Below are 17,137 nucleotides of genomic sequence, written 5' to 3'. Positions count from 1 at the left end.
ACACGAGCGCGGCGGTACCGGGGCATGCGCGGTGTGGGCCTGCCAGGACCTCGGGGGCGGGGGGGGGTGTTGTAGGTGTCTGTCATCGGGGCTCTGCGAGGAGGTCTTGGGGGGAGGAAGTAGGTGTTATAGGAGCTATTATAGGTGCTAGGGCTGTACCAGGGACCCCTGGCAATAAGTAAGGATTCCAGGAGTATAAACTTCGATTATCCTTATTGAGGGTGGTGAGGCCCTGCCACAGGTTGCCCAGAGAAGCTGTGGCTGCCCTGTCCCTGACAGTGCTCAAGGCCAGGTTGGATGGGGCTTGGAGCAACCTGCTCTAGTGGAAGGTGTCCCTGCCCGTGGCAGGGGGTTGGAACTGGGTGAGCTTTAAGGTCCCTTTCAGTGCAAACCATTCTGTGGTTCTTTTGCGGCTCTGGTAACCCAGGCCAGCCCTAAGTGCGACACTTAATACCTCTTGTTTTTTCCATGCTCCAGTGGCCTTGGAACAGAGCGTCTGAGCGCCTTCTCCCTGTGATGTGTTGTTTGCTTTTCTTCTTAACACTGGTGAAAGGTGCCGATTCAAATACGTTTGGGGAGCACAGCCCTCCTGCTTACAGAGTCCTCGGTGCGTCATGTGGGCATCGGTGCTCCAGAGCTTGCCCCGCCGGAGCCTCCGCGATGAGAGCACGATAAGAGTGTGATACAGCCTATTCAGCTTTAAAGCATCTAATCCGGAAAATAGACGTCTGAGTCAGAGCTGTCCTGTGTGGAGTTACTCATTTACAGAGCTAATCCCGCAGATGGCAGCCGAGGGAGCTGCCCCGAGGTCACGCCTAATGTCTTTTCCGTATGGATAGCCATTGTTTGGAGGTGGATTTTTTGGCCATTAAGAAGTACTTTCTGGCTCTTGACTGTAGTTCTTTTTTTAGCTGTTGCTGACTTGCATCACAAAGCCTTTTTTAAGTGCTTTCCATAGAAAATGGTCACATCCTTCCCTCTGCTGTGCTCAGGCACGTTTTACATGGGTTGTTTTATGAGTCAGCCTTGCCTGTCACTACTACCTCTTTGATTTTCCTGAGAATCAAGTCATCTTTAGGAGACCGAGGCCTAGATACTGCTCTTCTAGGTCACGTATGCTGTGCGCAGCAGGCATGCATCTCCTCTGCAGCCCACAAAGCGGTGCCTCTGAAGGAGTGGTTTTGCAGTCTAGTGTTTCACAGCCCCCTTTTGCGCAGGTTTCGGTCTGTCTGAGTCTCAAGTTTGTTTGCCTCTCTTTGGCAACACCCAGTGGTTAGCAAGGCTGAGGGGAATGGAAGGCTGCACCTCTTTTCAGCTGGTTGTAAACAATGGCAAGTGAGCTCATGCCTAAAAGCTGTGGCAGTAGTGGCCTTTCAGACCTTGCTTTTAGTTCTTACAGATTCAGGAGTCTCTTTCCACTTTAGTTATATCTGCTTTCTATATAATGAGGACTTTAAGTGCAGTAAAAAGAGACCCAAGTCTGAATTTTGCTCCCTGTAAGAGTGGCTGGGTGACATGTGAGGAAAAACCTGTCTCCTCTGGGGCCCCGAACACAAGAGCAATATGGACCTGCTGCGCGGTCCAGAGGAGGCAATGGAGATGCTCCGAGGGCTGGAACACCTCTGCTATGGAGGCAGGCTGAGAGAGCTGGGCTTGTTCAGCCTGGACAAGAGAAATCTTTAGGGAAACCTTAGAACAGCTTCCAGTGCCTAAAGGAGCCAACAGGAAATATGGAGAGAGACTTTTTACAAGGGCAGGTAGGGACAGGACCAAGGGGGAATGGATTTAAACTGGCAGAGGGAAGATTTAGATTAGATATTAGGAAGAAATTCTTCCTTGAGAGGGTGGTGAGACATTGGCACAAGTTGCCCAGAGAAGCTGTGGCTGCCCCATCCCTGGCAGTGTTCAAGGCCAGGTTGGACGGGGCTTGGAGCAACCTGCTCTAGTGGAAGGTGTCCCTGCCCGTGGCAGGGGGTTGGGACTGGAGGAGCTTTAAGGACCCTTCCAACACAAACCAGTCTGGGATTCCTGTCCCTCGATTTATTTTTTACTGACAGCTGGAATCCCAAACTAGGTTTGGCTGGAGTGAGACACTGTGTTGTAATTAACACCACACCGAATGACAGTACTGCAGCTATAATTAGCTCGTAGCCAGTTGAAGAGGAAAGTGATTAGAGAGGCATGGGTAGTTGGCATGCTGGTGTCAGGGCAGCTGGTGCTGGATCCCACGTCGGCCAGGTCCCGCAGCAGGCTGTCCCGCAGAGGGCAGCAGCAGGCAGGAGAGCTCCTGCCTGACAGACGTGGGCTCAGCGGCTGCAGCCTTGATGTGTCGAGGTGAACCGTAAAAAAAGCACGGTGCCGCTCGGTCGGGAAGGGCAGGCGGCCTTGCAGGAGCGGCTGGGTGGCCTGGGACAGGGGTTTTCCGCCCACCAGGTCGTCTTCAGGCAGCCAGAACGGCGCTGTCGCCCTCGCTCTGTCCCAGCGTTTGTTTGGTTTCTCTGTCTTGTGTGTTTATGTGAACCCTGCGATGTTTTTCAGATGTGCTTCTGTGCAGCAGCGAGAGCTTTGGTGCGCTTCCTGCCGGGTCGTCAGCTCTGGCCCATGACGTGAGGCTCCCTTTCCCCTGTCGCGTTCCTCTTGCCTTGGCAAGGCATTCTGCCCTGGAGACCTTTCACTTTCCTGAAGCTCAGTACTGCAGTCTTCTGTTCCCTTTTCTTGTCCCCTTCCCCTGGCTGACTGCAGCAGCCAGTTCCTGGGGTTTTGGCTGTTGTACCTTTGCTGCTTTCTCTTGGAATAGGGCTGGTGGCACCTCTCTGACATCACCTCGGACCATGCACCCCTTACGCAATCCCCTGGATTTGCAGCCCTGCTATTCCCTGACCTTGGCTAATCTTTCTTTTGCAATACTTCTAAGCACCTTTCTCAGCGAAGGGTTGCAATTAGAGAGGCAAGTATAGGGTTGCATACTTCTCTAGAGGGAGAGAGCAGGTTTGAATTCCTTTAATCTAATAGGAAATATCTCCTTCCCTTTCATATGCAGCACTTTCTTGTGGTATGCAGTCATCCAGGATTGCTCCATTCCATTTCTTTCAGTGTTTCCCTTTTTGCTGTAGGAAGACCTGTCCCTGGTGATCAAAGGCATCTTTCTAAACTACAGGGGCAGAATGAGGAAACAGGATGCTGGATAAGGGATCAGAAAACTAGCTGGCTACATCTCTGCAATTAAGCATGTCTCGGAGCAAGACTCGAGGAAATGCACAAGCTCTTCTCACTGCCTCAGTTTCCCTGGTCGCTAGAGTGGGGATAATTGCACTGGCTTCCTTTAGGGAATTGCCCTGACCTCCGTATACTAAATTTCGTTTCCATGTTGGTTCTGTCATTAGAGCAACTGGCTCAACGAGACAAGCAAGAGAGAGGGGCAAATACCAGTTAGAGGTGAGCTGTGCTTCTTCCTCCTGTTCAAGTGCCACTTCCAGACTGGGCACTGTCTTGATCCCTTGACTGAGCAGGCAGCAGTGCCCTCCTGACTGGTGCGGAGTAGCAGTCCCTTGTAATCCCTGAGGAAGGCTCAGATGGGTTTGCTGTTGCCGATAGCTTCTTCCCGTGAGAGTCCAGGACATGCTCTGCAAACATGGGAATGCTGTTGCTGCTGAGGAACAGCATTGGCAGCAGGCAAAGATGGAAGAAAACTGATAGGACAGAAGCCCTAGTCATAGCCATGGCTTGGGGGCTGATAGGTTATGTATCTGGGTGAGGCAAAACCAGACCAGGGAGAAGACGACCTGCCAGAGCTGCTTCAATTTATGGGGCTGAAGTGAGCATCGAAGGCCCGGAGCCCGCAAGGGGGAGCCTGGATGAAGTCATTCACTGCACTGCTGATGAGATCAGCTTCAGATGGGAAACGATCTGCTACTGATACAGTGCATTTGGGATTCAGGTGTCGAGAGGGGCACTTGAAAACGTGAGCAGATTCACCCGTTCTTGCTGTGTTATCACTAGCAGATGGAAGGGGTGTCATTAGAAAGCACAACTATTGGTGAGAAAAATGGTTTAAGAGGCAGGATTTTGCCAAGTTACAGTTTAGCTCTGAAGAACAGCAGGAGGGAGAAGGAGAAAAATCCTCTTGCACAGGCATTTTTCATGGGCATCCAAGCATGATCTGAGCAGAGATTGGTGACACGAGACCAGGCGTCCTGGAGCAAATCCCCAAGCCTGGATGATGAATAAATGCCTGCATTGCGGCGACAATGAAGTGTGACGTTTGCCAGGGATGTTGAGGGGAGCTCAGGCGCAGCCGTGTGCAGCCTCTCTTTTATAGCATGGCACAGGGAGGAGGCATTCCCGCTGTGGGGTGCCCCGGCAGAGGATGCATGTGCTCTCTGCTGTGCAGCTGGCTCATGTTTGGCAGCTGGGGAGCTTCAAGAGATGGGTTTTGGCCTGGGCTTGAAAATCCCCCATTGCCAGCAATCCCGCTTTGGCTGCAGCTGCCTCAGGTTCCCTGTAGGAAACTTCAGTGCTGGCTTAAGCCTGGGCTGTGGAATGGCAGGAGGAGGCAGTCTGGCAGCATTCCCCTCCAGCCTGGCTGCTCAAGCATATGCTTGGCAGCACAATGAGCTTCAGCCCCAGTGGGAAGCAGCAGAGCGGAGTGAACCCAGTGCTGGTGAATGGCAGACGTGGGGTTAGGAACAGAAAGAAAACTGTGACCGAGAAGGAGCTGGAGGAGGGAGACACAGAGTCTGTGTGTGTGCAGGTTTGCTGAGGGTGGACCTGGCCTTTCATAGGCGGCTTTCTGGTCCCTCTGGCTTCATCTGTCTTGGTAAATGCAGCAGGAGCAGGGCCAGGCCTGAGTGCTGCTGTGGGATGATGTCTCGTGCTGTGTGGTTGTTAGCACCTTCCCTGGCACGGGTTAGAGCTGTTTTAGCTAGCAATGCTGCAGCAGCCAGGCACAGCTGGGGGCCAGGGTGCCCTGGGGACTGTTCCCAGCAGAGCTTTGGTGTCACTAAACATTTAACCCCATAGAATCACAGAATGGTTTGGATTGGAAGGGACCTTAAGATCATCTGGTTGTAACCCCCCCTGCTGTGGGCAGGGACACTTCCCACTAGACAAGGTTGCACAAGGCCGTGTCCAACCTGGCCTTGAACACTGCCATAGCTGGGAGCAGTGCCTTGGTCTTTGCTTCTGGAGCCGAAACAGCTGCACTCTGTAAGGCCAGGTCCCTCTGAAGGCAGCCTGTTGAAGTGCAGTCCCCTGCAGCCTGCGTATTTACCCCTTAATTTTCCATTTTTTCCTCTCTCCGAAGATGCAGAAATGTCACTCAACAGGTTGTAAGTGAGCGTGTGGGGTGGGAGTGTGTGTGCCAGACTGAAACTGGGAAACACTGTCTGCTAGCCGTGGCTGAAACAGGGTTGTGACTCAGTGTTCTACACACCATGCTATGTATCACTGACCACGTCTTACCTCCTGCCTGGTGGGGTGAGGGAGATGCTATGAGGAAATGTTGCCCAAGCACATGAGGTCATGGGGGTGTGGGGGCCAGCTCCTGGATGCAGGGAATCGGACTGGACTGGGTGTACAGGCATGCTGAATTTGCACCTCTGGCTTTTGTGCCTTGGGCAGGCAGAACAAGGAGCCCACTATATTGCCCACAGAACACACGATTCTGCAGCCTGGGTCCTGTTTCCCCCACCACCCCAAACTACATCAGGTTTGGGAACTCACTTGGGGAGCAGAACAGGGGCAGAGCTCATGTATCTCCATTTAATGTGCTGCTGAGGCAAGTCCTCCAGCCAGGGGGAGACTCAGGTCCACAACTCTGGGGGTATCCAAGCAGCCTCTGCCTGGGGGGGGCTGCACACTGTTGTTCCCCTCAGCCCAGCGTGCATTTTGAAGGCAGTGTCCACTTTCTAGCTCTTGCTGCAACCACGCTGCATTTGCACATTGCCTCTGCTGGAAGCATATCCTCTTTCTGCCGTCCTCATTTGCAGGAGGGGATGCTTCCAGCAGAGGCTGCTTCTCTTTTCACCTCCTTCCTTGCAGAGGGTAGCTTTGCATCTTGAGCAGCTCACCTCCCCTTAGCTGCCCTCTGGCTGAATTTCAGGAGGAGAGTGCATGCTGGGAGCTGATGGGGCTAAAAGCACTGTTGCAACTGGCAGAGTGGGCTATGAGACCTCTTCCCTCCAGCTTTCTCTAGCTGCTGTGCTGGTCCTGCAGCAGCCAGCCACTTGTTGGCGTCCAGAGCTGGCACTAAGCATTCTTCAGCTCAGCCTGAGCTGGGTCTCTGGGGAGCTGCTTCTGTGCTGGAGCTGTTCAGGAAGGATTCCCACCCCTTTCCTAATGAGACTGAGTGAGTAATAGAGATGTTCCTGAGGGACGGTGTTGTAAGGAGTGCTACGTGCATGTTCAGGACCAGAGAGCAGGTCTCCGCTAGCATTTCCCTGCTGTTGTGCAGCAGACGTTGATGCATGTCCCATCTTGACAGAGGAGATAAGCTATCTGTGTGCAGATGGGAACTTGCCTGTCAGTTGCAGCCACCCGGTCGCATTGTTCTTATCAGGTCTCCTGGCTTGGCAAGTCAGTCTGTCATAGAGAATGGACACGTGTTTGGGGCTATTCAGCCTGGGATATGGTAAGATTTGTCTGGTGTTCAAAGCATTTAGTTTGTAATACCCTTTTCCCCTCTCAGGAGCAAGCATTCTCCATCCAGGGATCTGACTGCAGTTAAATCTGTGTGTCTGCTTCATTGCTGGGGGACTTCCAGAAGGAAGACTATGGAGAAACCTAGGGCAGCCAGAGAAACACAGCCAGGTTCTGGCTTCGGTGTGTTGCTGGTGGCAGGGAAAGACGGGCAGCAGGAGGAGGCACAAACTGGAGGGAAGGAAAATAGCCAGAGAGAGAACAAATAGCGTAGCATGACTGCTGGGAATGCAAAATAAACATCCACTGTGGTTGAGTGAGGGCTTATGTACTACTCAATATGTGGCATGGGTCAGAAACAGGAGTAGGGGCTCACAAGAGTAGAGGCTCACAGGAACTGCCCAGAAGAAGGACAGGATGCCCATAGGGGACTGGTCAGCAAAAGAGGGTGTCCTCAAATACATGGTGTGTCCCTTAGTGTCCAGTATAGTGCTGGGAAGGGAGATGAGGTGTCCCAGGAATGCAGACCAGCTCCCTGCAGTACCTTGTGGAGATGAAGCATCTGGGCAGTTCCATGACCCAGGAGGCTCAGGTGCTGGCTTCAGAAGCTCCTTCACAAGGCTATGGCTGTAGCTCCTTCCTAGGAAACTGGGAAAAAGTAATTCAGCACTCATGCTGGTAAGAGTTGGGACCTACCCTGCTTGTCCTTGGAGCTCCTGTGGCAGGTCAGGCTCCTTTCCCTGTGGCTCATTCTGAAGGTCCATGGGTTCATGTATTTTTGGTGCCCTTCCCCCTGGAAAGGGGGAGGAGAGGAACAGGGAGAGTCAGTTGTGTGGGCCTGGTCTTTTCTTAGGTCTCCTTCAGATGCCTGCCGTTTCCTCTTTAGATGCCCATTTACCGCACCGAGTCACTCATTTTGGGATTTGGATTCCCTTTTTTTTGGCAGCTCTTCTTTCCCATCTCCATCTGGTTTGGTTTTTACTGTTTCATTTTGCAGGGCCATCAAAGGGAGTTTGTTCAAGTTGATTTTTGAGCAACAGATAGTTTTGACTTGACAACCCCTTCCTCTGCAGACCTCGGCCATAGCCTTAGATCCATGGTGGGTCGCCCCTGTGGACCCTCTCAAAGCTGATGTGTGGTAAGGTGGGTGCTACTTGCCAACGGGGATGAGGAATACTTGACTTTAGTGACGTGAGCATGGGAGAGCAGACCCTTTTGATTTTCGCTCCCCGTTTTTCCAGCCCATGAGCTGTTAATTCTTGTGGCTTTTCAAAACTTGCTATTTCTCCCTTAGCATTTATTTCTCTTTTTTATTTCCAGTGGATGAGCCACCCTTGGCATCGCGCCTCATGCATGTGACTCAGATGGATTCTGCTCGTCTGAAGGATTCCTGCAAATCCTCAGAGTTGTCCAACCTGCCTTGGCTCAGGCTGGAGCCCATGAGAAACACACTCAGAGTGGGTTGTGCAGTGCCAGCACTGTTCTCCCTGTGCGGATGGACCGCTGTGTGCAGGGACGTGGCAGTCACTCTTGCTGCGTGCCCTGTGGGATGGAATCGGGATGGCTGCTCTGAGCTCAATGGAGGGAGGTCCCCATGGAGCTTTTGTGTATGGCGCAATGCTGTGTTTCTTTTTAGCTTATTCGGGTTCCAGCCAGCTGGCCTCACGCTGTCTTTGTTGTGGGAAGTGGTCCCCTTGAAGTCAGGGGAATTGGGCTTGGGGCATCTCAGAAGTTCCTTGGCTTCCACTGTTGTCAGTTCAATTGAATGCCTCAGACTTAATTGCACCCACCCAAGGGCTAATGTTTTTCAGAGGCACTGAATGCCTCAGTCTCTCCTACTGATAGGAGGTGGTGTGGTGAGAGATCAGCATCTCTGATACGCTAGCTGCATTAGCCAGGGGAGCACAGCTTCCTTTTAGCTTCTTGCACAGGTTTGCAAAGCTAGGTTGATTTCATTATTTATAATTTTTTAATCTGGCCATCGAAACTTTAAGATGAAAATCAAACAGGAAGAATTGTTTTGGATGTGAACTTGGGTGTCTGTGCCTCAATTTCCCCAATGGTGTGCAAGATGAGGGAGCTGCCATCTTACTTAATGGCAGGATAAAGCTGTTGGAGATAATAATCTTCTGATGCAAGATGCAAGTGGAACATAAAACCTCATGAAACTGATCCTTTATGGAGGGCTCTTTGGAAGATCTGTTTCCTACTAAGCTAATAATAGCTCACCCAGCAAGTCTGGGTAAAGCTGGGAGATTACAGAAGTTTAGGAGGAAGGGAAGACATGAGCCTTCTATGCATCTTCTCCTTGTCAGTAGGGAGGCTTTCAACACAAGTGTGTTTTTTATCTCCGGGCGTGTTTTTGAAAGCCTTTCCCACAGCCCACATTCCTGGCATGCCCCCACAAGGGAAAGAATCAGAGAAATGAAGGCTGGAAACGGAACTGGGTGGCATGCAATCACTCCTCTGACCTCCCTTCCCTATCCTCTGCTGGTTCAGTTCGTTCTTCTGCCCCTCTGGCAAGATGGGCACCTGTAAGATACGGCTTGGGTTGATGAAATGGCCCTTGATGCCTCATGAGCAAGCTTCCTTGCATGGGAGCCACCTTCCTCTCTTCCCCATGCACAACTTGTACCACACAAAAATGTTGCCACAGACTTCTAGAGCTGCCCAAGAGAGATGTCCTCTGCAAAGGTATAAGGACATAACTTGGCCATGGGGTTGGAAACCATCCGCCACAGCGTGTTTGAGCTCCCCATGGAGATAGGAGATGTCAATCACTGTGGCACCACTGCCTTTCTCATAGAGCTGTGAGATGGAGTGAGTCTGAGGCTACACCCATCCCACTGCTTGGTTCAAGTTGCCTCCTTCACTACTGCCCCTAGTTCTGAAAGAATGTGTTGGGTTTCTTTCCCACAGTTTGGCTGCTCAGCTAGCATTGTCCTTCCTGCTTATCCCCCACATCCTAAGAAAGAAAAATGACACCCTACAGCTTAAGGGGAGTAATGCTGGTGTCGAACCTACCGGATGCTGGTGGCCTCTAATCCCTTGCCACCAGTTTCAGAGCATGAATTCTGCTTCCATACTTCCCAGAGGGGATCTGGATGATGCACTGTCAGAGAGCTGGGGCATGAGGGGTAGCAGGAGGTTTACCTCCAGTCCTTTATTCCTTCCCACTTTAGCTGATCTGAATGCAGAGACCAGTGCCTTCCACAGGGGAGCCATCCCACACTGCTTAACCTCTTAGGCAGGAAATTAGTGCTCTTGGGTCCTAGTGTCCTTGTGCTCATCACTGCCTTGGCTTCTCCTGTGTCTCCTGGAAAATCCTCTCCTGTACACACCCTCAAGATCTACAGACCTGCTTATCCAGTCTTGGGCTTACCTCAGTGCTTGGCTGAGGTAAGTACATTCTGTTCTCTCAATCCTCCTCCATTAGAAAGCTGGCTGACTTTCAGAGCTCAGGGATCGGCTGGGTGAAAGTTTGCAGCACTACCTGCTGAGAGGCAAACCAGCACCTCTCCACCACAGGGGAAACCAGTCCTGTCCAACCTCTCTGGGAATTTCTGGGGCTATTAGGTGGAGGACTGATCATCTCCATCAGGATGTGGCAGAAACCTCTTTTCAGTCATGTCCTAAGCTGTGGCCCCTGAAAATCCAGGATTCAGCTTCTTGAAATGCGCCCCACAGCCCTCTAAGGCTGGGGTCATTCCCTCCTAGGCTTCATAAAAGGGGGAAACCAAGGCAGAAACATGGCTTTATCACACCTGCAGGGAGGAACCTCAGCCAGGGCCCAGATAAGGTCAGAGAACACAGTTTAAATCAGGTCACTGTTCAATATTTATTGTGTGGAGTTTTTCTCTTTTCTCCCGCACTGAAATCCTTCCCCAGAGGCTATTCAAGGAAATAAATAGCCAGTGGAAAGGGACAATAGCTTGCTGTGGAGCACAAATTATATGAAGCAGTAGGAAATAATAGCAGAGTGAGCAGCTGCTACCCCGAGAAAGAATGCATGGTTAGGCTCTCCCGCTCCCTTTGCCTTGCGTGGATGCTTATGCCTGGTTTGCAGCACAGGCTCCCTGGTGCCTTGAGTGCAAAAGGGGACTTGTGCCTTTTCCCCTCTGCAGCGTCCTCCTCTGGTGCTGCTTCTTTGGTGTCTTAATTGGTGCCGAGCTGAAACCTCAGCTTTCTGTGAGGGTGTTAAAGGGATCTTTCACTGCTTCTTGCAGAGCTTGGTTTGATGTTTGGAGACCTTCATCATAGCACTGTTGTGAGGGATAGTGTGGACCATTTTGGTGTGGAAGGCCTCGAGAAACCTCTTGCAGTGGGGGTGGTTGGGCTACCTTGGCTAGGAAGTAGGGAAGCCTATGGTTTTCCTCAGGGCTTCATACCTGTCTGGCTTATCTCCTGCCCGAGTAAGGAAACAAAAATACTGCTGCCAGCAGTGATGCTGCTGAGGATCTTGGCAGCCTGCTGTAGAGGGTGGCATTCAGTCTGTGTGGGTGCCCTGTGGTAGAAGTGGCAGCTCTAGGCTATGGTACATGAGGTGCTGCTATCTGGAGCCACCCCATGGGTACTCCTGGTGGCCTTGAAATCTCCCTCAGATGAGAAGAAAGGCTGGGAAGGACTTTTAACCCTAAAACCTACCTTATGGGGCCTCTTCAAATGGAGCTGCTGCATTTCATGGGGTGAAAGCACTCTGCAGAGGACCTGCCCTTCTGGCTGAAAGCTGATGTGGTTGCACTGGCCTTTTCCCTCCTTAAAATATGATTTTTCTGTTTTTTTTTCTCCATGCAAAATTGCAGGCCTGCCTACTCTCTGTTGGAAGCTCGCCTTGCCTTTGGGTTGGGCATGGCCCCCACCCTTGCACCAGTGACTGCTTCTTGGGTCTCTGCTGTCCCAAGGCATGCTCTGAGAATGCAGCAAAGCTTCCTCCGCTGCCAGCAGTGTGAAGATGGGTGTCCCATACCAGTACAGGCCAGATGCCCCCTGGCCAGGATGAACATCTGTATGGGACCTGGAGAGTTGCTCCCAGACAGGTACCCTTTTATAAGATCATTTATCTTGGAGATGAAGTGTTCCTGGATCCCTTGCACCAGTGGCTGCCAGCTTCCACAACCATTGCTTGTAACTTTCCTCACTGCACAGACCCTCCACCTCCTTTACAGATGCCCTTTAGCTGGATTTCCTCTTTCTTTGGGATTTATGTTCCCATCATACCACCGTTTCCCCAGGCTTTCTGCTTTGCAGTGTCTGTAGGGAAGTATCAGCCTGCCCCCTTCACCCTCCTTTCATCATCCCAGTTGCCACCTCCAATTGCACTGGAGAATTTTGGCTCTTCTGCGGTTCCTAATGTCTCAGCCCCTTCCTATGTGGAGAGCACGCACCCCTACATGAGGGAGGCCATCTGCACAGGGCTGGTGTCTGACCACGCAGAGGCTCAGCTCTGCAGACGAAGGAAGTCGCCAGCACTGGCAGAGGTGCTCTCTGGTTTCCCACTATTGTTCCCAGTGGCAAATAAAAGGGGGGTGAACGCCCCTGCTGAGCATTGTAGGAGGGGGGTTAGTGTTATCTCGATCAAATCTCATGGCCCCTCTCTGAGCAGCTCGTGCCTCTTTCCTGCCTGTCTCCATCTCTGTGTATTCTCACATCCGTGGTACTTGCAGCTCTGCACATAACTGTGCTCAGGCAGTTCTCCCTATCCTCACACACACGCTGGGCAGCCTCGTGCTCTGCCAGTGAGACAAAAGGATAAATCCCTGTGAGAGTGATGTTTCTGACTGGTCTGTGTGGGAAGCCTCCTCTACATTGCTAGCCTGGGACCTGGGTCTTGTCTGTGTTACAACATTCCTGTGTCACCTTGGCCAGCCATGTAGGACCAAGTTTAAGGTCTGTCTTGGGATGTAATCTCTTGAGCCCTGGAAGTGTTTGTTCCTCCCTGATGGCTTAAAGTGGGTTCAGATAACTAACCTTGATGGTGGCTATGTGAACAGTGTCTTTGTACTGCCCTTGTCCCTGCAAAGGGGAATGTAAGTTGCTGGAAAGAGCCAGTGGGATACTCTGATATTTTGAGAGGTGGACTCTGTGTTGTCCCTGGGATGGCTGCAGGGGAGCAGGGTGACATGGAACTGTGTGCACATGCAACGCAGCAGCATGCTGGGAAACAGACCCAATGCCAGAACCCACCATCCCCAACACTGCTTCTATGCTCAGCACAGGGAGGTTTCACCAGCAGCTTCAAGTGACCTCAACAGCAAACAGATGTTCCCAGTCTGTTGGGCTTTATGACCCCCAGCTAACAGGAAGCACCTCCGGGGAAGGAGTGCTTATCAGCACTTACCTCTGCTCTCTTCAGGAGGTTTTGGGGAAGGGCAGAAGCTGTCTCCCAGCTGGCTGTGCAGCAGCAGCATGACTGCACTCAACTGCTCTCTGCAGGGCTTGAGAGGAGGATGAGGGGATGCTGGTCTTCTGGGTCTTGGCCTCCTCCTCCCTCTCACTTTCCCACTGACTTCTGGAGTCCAGCAAAACACCACCCATTTGTTCAGCCAAACCTGGGTCACTGTGTATTGACAGCTCTTACCTGGGAAGCAGACCGCACATGTGATGCTCGTGTGATGCTCCCCTGTGAGGACAACCTTCCCATGTCTCAGGGTTGGGGAGGATGGTGCTGTTGAACCTGATGTGCATGGCTCCTCATGCCAAAAGAATTGCATCTCAGTGGAGCTTGGATGGGAGGTTGCAGAGAGCTCCCACATATTGCCAGTGCAATCCACACAGCTGGGGCTGAGTCTAGAGCCATGAGAAGGGAAAGAGCTGGGGTACCACTCATGTCACTCCAGCAAGGGACTGTCCATAACTTATGTCATCTAGAGGGGATGTGTTGGCTGCCCTCTCCTCCAAGTGGATTGGAGCACTGTGGGAGGGATGGTTGAACAGTTTTGGTATGCTGGTGTTGGTTTTTGGGGCTGCCCCCTGCCACAAAAGGAAGGATCTGGGATGCTGCTTTTGGCTGAGCTGTTACACACAGAAAAACAGTGAATATGGTGGTTAAACCTCCATGGCCAACTGGGAAAAAGCTTGTCCTATGCATTGGCTAGATTAAGACCCCTATGGTGTGTGTGTGGTGGTCTCTCCACTGGGAGCCCACCAAGGAGGCTGGGAATTGGTTTAATCTCCTGAAGTCCCTAACAACAGGAAGTGTTGGGAAGCTATTTCTTTGGATCAAAGTCTAGTGGCTTAATAGTAATTGGTGGGGCCTTGCAGAGGCAGGGGTGCTGTTAATGTGTAAGCCACAAGGAAGTCTAAGGATGGTCTAAGGTCCTCAGTGTGAAGCATTTCTGAGTTAAACTGCTGGTGGTTCCCTACCTGGTTACTCTGCTCTCTGAGGAAGATGTCTGTAAGGGCTGCTGCTCCTGTCCTCTGTTACCCAGGGTCCTCAGCTCTGCAGGGCTGAGTGAGGGATCAGCCAATCCACAGCCACCTCTGCTCTTACCACTTGCATGTTATTTCTCGGGCAGCATGTGATGCTGCCCACCAAACACTGGGTTGTGCCCCTCTGCTTCAACCCTCTTTGTACCTCTGTGTTCATGCTCTCCTTCTGCTGAAGACAAGCCTGTTTTCATCTCCTCTCTCTCTGATGTCTTTCCTTGCTTGCTGGCTTCACTCAGCCCACTCTTTCATCACTAAGAAACCCAGGCAAGTCCTCCACATGGAGGGTTTTTGGCCACGGGAGGAACATCAACTAAGAGCAGTAGATGTTCTCCTGGCTGGGGCACCTTCTTCTGGCAGCACCCTCTTGCTTGCAGTGGCAGGGGAGGAATAGCTGAAGAAATCCTGCAGACAATTGTTTGTCTCTACCTTAGGAAAAATTTGAAATCTTCAACCTGGGTTTGAAGACTGGGCACAGCCTGAAGATCAAGGGCAAGATATCCGATGATACCGATAAGTAAGTACAAAGGAACCACCTCGACTTGCCAGGACTGACGGTGGGCTGTAGAGGGAGGTGGTTTTCCAAGGTTGCCAGGTACAAGAAGCTCAGTGTTAGGGGAGCCCCTAAGCCACCACTATTCAAACTCCTCCAGTTCCTGAGCAGAATGAACAAACAGGAGGCATTAAGCACCTGCAATGCTGATGGAGGAATTGAGCGCAGAGCCACGTGTTGGATCTCGGGTCTTCCAAGACCTTGTTCTGCCTGCGTGGCTGACCTTCTTCCTGTTCTCCCACAGCTTCAGCATCAATCTCGGCTGCAGGTCCTCAGATCTGGCATTTCACTTCAATCCCCGGTTCGATGAGTCTGTCATCGTCTGCAACTCCAAGTGCTCCGATGCCTGGGAGGCAGAGCATCGCGATGACCACCTCTGTTTCTCCAGGGGCTCCTCTATAAAGGTGAGGGACCTGTGCTGGCACGGGGTTATGGGGGGGCTGTGTAGTGGGGCAAAGCCCCTGGTTAGTAGATTCCCTCACCCTGGAGCTCCCAGTCGCACTCGATGTCTCCTGCTCCCTCCCAACAGCCCTTCATTCTCTGGGATTTTGGTCCTAATTGCCATTTCCACTCCTCCTTTAAAACCCTGATGCTTCCTTTGAGAACTTCATGTGAGCCCTGTGCGTCTCAGGCTTTGTGTTTCCTGGCCCCTGTACTTGCTCAGCAGGTGAGTGCACCAGGGGCACGTATGAAGTTGTGAAGGGGGTCTCCAAGAAGCAGGATCTAGCTGTTCTCTGCTTTATTTCTCTCCCCGATTCTGTACTGTGCAAAATTGGGCACCAGAATTTGGAGCAATATCCAAAAACCTCTTCCTCAGCTCTTTTACTCCTGCATCCACGCTACCAATCTGTGCTCTCTCCTCCTGCTAGAATGCTGTCCTAGTTGCTGTCTCACCCCATCTGATATCTCCAGACATGAACAATGCTGCATTTAGGAGCAGTCCTATTCCTATTGCTGTGCAGAGGAAGCTTGTTTCCTTAGTCATGGCTGGCTCTTGGGGAAGGAGTGTCAAGGTAACAGCTTTGGGGAACAATCCTTCTAGAATCATAGGATCAACTAGGTTGGAAAAGACGTTTAATATCATCAACCTTTACCCCAGGACTGGCAAGTCCAGCATTAAACCATGTTGCGGAGGGCCTCATCTGCATGGTTTGTGAACACTTCCAGGGACAGTGACTCCTTCCCTGGGCAGCCTGTTTCAATGCCTGAGCACCCTCTCGGTAAAGAGATTGTTCCTATTGTTCCAATTGTTCCTAAGAAATCCAGTTTAAACCTCCCCTGGTGCAGCTTGAGGCCATTTCCTCTTGTCCTGTCACTCATTACTTGGGAGAAGAGGCTGACCCCACCTCTCTCCATCCTCCTTTCAGGCAGTTGTAGAGAACGATCAGGTCCCCCCTGAGCCTTCTCTTCTCCAGACAAACCCCCCCCAGGTCCCTCAGCTGTTCCCCATCACACTTGTGCTCCAGACCCTCCACAGCTCCATTGCCCTTCTCTGGACCTGCTCCAACACCTCAATGTCTCTCCTGTAGTGAGGAGCCCAGAACTGAACACAGGATTCGAGGTGTGGCCTCGCCAGTGCCCAGCACAGGGGGATGATCACTGCCCTGGCTCTGCTGCCATACTATTGCTGGTACAGGCCAGGATGCTGTTGGCCTTCTTGGCCACTTGGGCACAAGCTGCTCTTGTTCAGTTCTGTGAATCAGCACTCCCAGGCTCTTTTCCATGACAGCTTTCCAGCCGCTCTTTCCCAAGCCTGGAGCATTGCATGGGGCAGGACCTGGCACTTTGTCTTGTTGAGCCTCATACCACTGGCTGCAGCCATTGGCCTCATCAGTTTGCAATGATCAGTGATTTGTTCTCATCCTGTCTGCTTGTGTGTTTATCAGTGAAGCTCCTTTTTCTGGGCCCGGTGAACTGCTGAGGGCATTGGGGTGTTAGGTTTATTCTGCCCTGTTCGGAGCAGATCTAAGCCCTATGGTGTATAAAGATACACTTGTGTTCAACTGCTCTGAGCTTACAGTCTGAGTAGCTGAAACAGCCCCAGGATAGATTCTGTCCCCAGGTCATAGTCTAGATACCAACTCAGACCCTTGATGTTAACTGCTCATTTCCTGCATCCTTCTCAACTCAAGCCCCCACACCTTGTTTAAGGCTGTGAGAACCAGGTCTAACCCTGTAACAGTGAGGCCTGTTGCCTGGATGCTCGGCTCCTAATCTCCCCCTTGTCCCCAATTGCTGCCCTTCCTCCCCTTCCTTCTCCCAGATTGTTATTGAAATGCTGGAAGACAAATTCCAAGTGAAACTACCAGATGGGCATGAAGTGGAGTTCCCCAACCGGCACTGCTACAACAAGATCAGCTACATGAGTGTCAAGGGAGGCTTCAGGGTCACCTCCTTCAAGCTGGACTGATGGGTGCAGCTTCCTGGCTCTAATAAAAACCCAAGCAGTGGGAGACTGCTTGCTCCAGTACTTTGGCTTCTGTGACATCCCTGGCTCTGTGGCTCTGTGTGAGACACCAACAG

At 51.8% G+C, this 17,137-nt stretch overlaps 1 protein-coding gene across 2 annotated transcripts; it reads left to right on the top strand.

Annotated features, from left to right (window-relative positions):
- Positions 1-6,671: 6,671 nt before the first annotated feature.
- On the top strand, positions 6,672-17,101 carry LGALS2 (galectin 2). Of its 2 annotated transcripts, XM_062602722.1 has the most exons (6): positions 6,672-6,819; positions 7,634-7,774; positions 11,439-11,672; positions 14,496-14,578; positions 14,859-15,018; positions 16,878-17,101. In XM_062602722.1, exons 3-6 carry the CDS (start codon positions 11,616-11,618, stop codon positions 17,022-17,024), a joined length of 447 nt encoding a protein of 148 aa, XP_062458706.1. In that variant the 5' UTR covers positions 6,672-6,819; positions 7,634-7,774; positions 11,439-11,615; the 3' UTR covers positions 17,025-17,101. The 2 variants fall into 2 exon arrangements, with proteins under 2 accessions (XP_062458706.1, XP_062458707.1); XM_062602723.1 differs by lacking the exons at positions 6,672-6,819; positions 7,634-7,774; positions 11,439-11,672 and adding an exon at positions 13,921-14,029.
- Positions 17,102-17,137: the final 36 nt, after the last annotated feature.

This window comes from Pezoporus occidentalis, unplaced genomic scaffold (genome assembly GCF_034315485.1).
Source record: "Pezoporus occidentalis ecotype Australia unplaced genomic scaffold, CSIRO_AGI_Poc_V1 ctg78, whole genome shotgun sequence".
NCBI lineage: Eukaryota > Metazoa > Chordata > Aves > Psittaciformes > Psittacidae > Pezoporus > Pezoporus occidentalis.
The sequence above is the reverse complement of the archived record's forward strand: the minus strand, read 5'-3'. Positions and strand labels throughout refer to the sequence as shown.

What these genes read in the sequence shown, in the direction of transcription:
- LGALS2 (XM_062602722.1), top strand. Translation starts at nt 11,616, where the DNA reads ATGCCCCCTGGCCAGGATGAACATCTGTATGGGACCTGGAGAGTTGCT. An exon ending in ATATCCGATGATACCGATAA is followed by an intron (nt 14,579 to 14,858) that starts GTAAGTACAAAG and finishes GTTCTCCCACAG; the next exon opens with CTTCAGCATCAATCTCGGCT. An exon ending in CCAGGGGCTCCTCTATAAAG is followed by an intron (nt 15,019 to 16,877) that starts GTGAGGGACCTG and finishes TCCTTCTCCCAG; the next exon opens with ATTGTTATTGAAATGCTGGA.